The sequence below is a fragment of the Pteronotus mesoamericanus genome, unplaced genomic scaffold, assembly GCF_021234165.1.
Source record: "Pteronotus mesoamericanus isolate MK-2021 breed Mesoamerican mustached bat unplaced genomic scaffold, CSHL_Meso_final contig_169, whole genome shotgun sequence".
Lineage (NCBI taxonomy): Eukaryota > Metazoa > Chordata > Mammalia > Chiroptera > Mormoopidae > Pteronotus > Pteronotus mesoamericanus.
Genome location: NW_026555068.1, coordinates 6,151,489 through 6,154,651, shown reverse-complemented (window position 1 = coordinate 6,154,651; position 3,163 = coordinate 6,151,489). Strand labels below are relative to the sequence as shown.

Sequence of the window (3,163 nt, the reverse complement as noted above, 5' to 3'; positions counted from 1 at the left end):
ACCGCTGTATTTCCAATGCCTAGAAAAGTTGCAGGGAAAAGCAGACCTTTAATAAATATTGATTAAATAAATGAGTGTATAAATGAATGAATGAATGAATGAATATATGAGAAAAGTGTCTAACTCAGTTTTCTGGTGTGGTGCCTTCCACACACTCTCTCACTTTGTGCATTTTCTAGATCTGATTCAACTAGCTGAGAAGAAAATGAAGATCAGCCAGCTTCTTGGAGTATCAGAAAGTGGACCAGGCAGAAGTTTAATAAAGAGAAGTTTCTGGGATCCCTTGAAGCTGACATATCAGTTGGTTGAATATAAGTGCTCCATACATCTGTGGGGACTCTGGCTAGCCTAATACCATAGAAGGTGCAAAGAACAAATTTAAATTCTTCCAAAGAAGGTGTTGTTTTCTATCTGAGTGATACCAAAATAAATGTTAAAAGGAAAAAGTCAAATCATTCCTTTTGAGTATCATGTGCATAAAGTACCTCTTCTTTTCTATTTTTTAAAGTAAGTATATCATTCATATATACACAAGTCCAAGGGATATTGTCTATTGTGATTATTATTATATTACACTTTTATTCAGTGATTACAGATTAGCATTTGTACACAGTCCCCAATGGTCACAGTTTCAAGCTGTATGTCATGTCAGTGTTTTGTAGGTAAACCACCGTCCTACAATCAGACACAGAACGTCCTTAATTGGTTGAGCTATCTCTCTGCAGCTCAGGAGTTGCCATGGATAGCGATATCCAAGGGCATGAATGTTTGGAGTACACTTTAACAACTTCTCTGTGAGTTGAAACTTTCCTATGTTAGCACAACTTTTGTTTCAGTTGTTTGGAAAGATCTTGAGAGTTTCAGCCACCCCATGTGTGTTTCTTTGCACTTTCCTGGTTTCAGCTATTTTTTTTTAAAGAAGGGCCTAAATCTCTATAATCCTATTGCCACAGATGAGCTAAAAAGAAATCACCACCTTCTTTTCCCATCACTGAACACAGCTTTCGGTAACATTTTGCACAAGAATAGGGTATTGGCAACTCAACTGTTAAACTTGTCTGTGATTATTCTTCCCTGAGATCACTCTGATGTCACCAGTGTAATTTGAGCCTGGAGCTTTTGTTCCAGCTTTAAATAGCAGTCCTGGAATGATTTTGCTACAGACTCTCTGGAGAGCCTGGGAGCTGAATTCCCGAAGAGCCCACATCTATGAAAGCAAAGCCAAGTCGCCAAGCCATCACCATGTCCACCTCGCTGAGGGTCAGCCCGTCCATCCACGGCTACCACTTCGACACAGCCTCGCGTAAGAAAGCTGTGGGCAACATCTTTGAAAATATCGACCAGGAATCACTACAGAGGCTCTTCAGAAACTCTGGGGACAAGAAAGCAGAGGAGAGAGCTAAGATCATTTTTGCCATAGATCAAGATCTGGAGGAGAAAACACGAGCGCTGATGGCCCTGAAGAAGAGGACGAAGGACAAGCTTCTCCAGTTTCTGAAGCTGCGGAAATATTCCATCAAAGTCCACTGAGGACAAAAGAATGGATAAGGACGTTATCCAAGGATGGACACTTAAAGACCACGTGAGTTTGTGAGACCCTAACATGCAGCACTGTGGTGCTCCTTGCAGGCTTCTCCCGGGTCAGGACTCCAGAGGCTGGAAAGGAACAGAGCAAACTGGTGACAAAGAGTCTGACCAATTTCATGCCTGTGCTGTGACAGTGGAGAACAAAATGCTTTCAGCAAGGATTTGAAAATCCTCCCGGCGGGAAAGGACTGATGTTGCTATCAGGAGAAGAGTCTGGACAGATGTAATGAGAACTGAAACTGAAGAAAACAGATGACTAAGGAAGAATTGCAGCCAGGGTCTCTGTGTCAGGCCCTGGGACTTAAGTTCAACCTGAACTTTTTTTTTTTTTTTTTACCTTAACCAAACTGGGAAGAGGGGGGAGGAGGACAAAGGAGGGAGGGGAGGCTGGGGAGGGAGAACACCATGCTCTATTGTTTACTGAATTTTTTATTTGAACTTTCAAGATGTTTCCAAGGTTCAATGCTGTCTATTTGTATAGATTTTTAGAGATCAGTAATTGATTTTTTATTTGCATTTATACAGTGCCTGAAATGTATACCACATGGGTGTAAGTACAAAGTCTAGGAGCTGCCCTACCTTAAGCAGCCCAGTAAAATCTACGCCACCTTCTGGTTTGTACAGGGTTTTTATGCATTTCAATCTGGTTGCACAAAAGTTAGAATAATGGGTCCTTCAGAAAACCAACGTACTGTGAAAGAATTTATATATTTTTAATCTTCTAACTAATGCCAAAGTATAATCTAATTAAATTTCTTACAGCTACTGCAGTGAGCATTAGAAAGTGAATATGATATACTAAATAGTTTATAAAGATGCTATGGTTTCTATAATTTATTATACGTGACAAATGATATGCAACCATAATAAATTATTATAAACTTGATTGCCCTTTGTCTGTGATGATTAGAACCAAAGAAAAAAATAAGATGGTAAATTATTACTATAAACTTCTATAAACTATTAAGAACTTTCCTGAGGATTTTACTTTAAGGGTAAAAGGTGGTTTTAGACTAGCTTTACATTAATTGCAAACTTTTTCAAACCAAATTCTTACATCAAATATTTAGGATGTTTCTTACCAACTTTAAAATATAAGATATAGACATAAAAATTTATTGACTGATTTATCAACATTGTTTTTGTGTATCCATTGAGGGTGAGTTTTAAGGGACTTTTCTCTCCATATATTTGAGATTTTTCCTCTGTGGCTACAGTAACTCTATACATTTGTGCATTTACTTCTCCCCAAACAATATATTTTGGGGTTAGAGTCTGAATTATTATCAACACTCTACGGATTAGCAATGTTTATTTAATACAAACCAATATGGGAATAACATTACAGTTGTTGCTTATTTCCTCATAAAACTATAATAAAACAGTTCTAAGAAGGCATATATCAATGCCTACTACACTTTCCTATCAGATAGAAATAAAAATTTTCCAGAAATTAAGTGTTTTAGAAACATCTACAAAGGCTTTTGAAACTGCTGATCACAGTAAAACAAAACAAGTAAATAATCTAAAATCTTTTGAGAGTGTTGCAAGTCAAGATTTTAAATAATACATTTTT

General features: G+C 37.4%; 1 protein-coding gene across 1 annotated transcript; it reads left to right on the top strand.

Annotated features, from left to right (window-relative positions):
* Positions 1–1,149: 1,149 nt before the first annotated feature.
* TCIM (transcriptional and immune response regulator) lies at positions 1,150–2,900 on the top strand. Its single transcript, XM_054565790.1, has one exon. It carries the CDS (start codon positions 1,210–1,212, stop codon positions 1,528–1,530), a length of 321 nt encoding a protein of 106 aa, XP_054421765.1. The 5' UTR covers positions 1,150–1,209; the 3' UTR covers positions 1,531–2,900.
* The last annotated feature ends 263 nt before the right edge of the window (positions 2,901–3,163 follow it).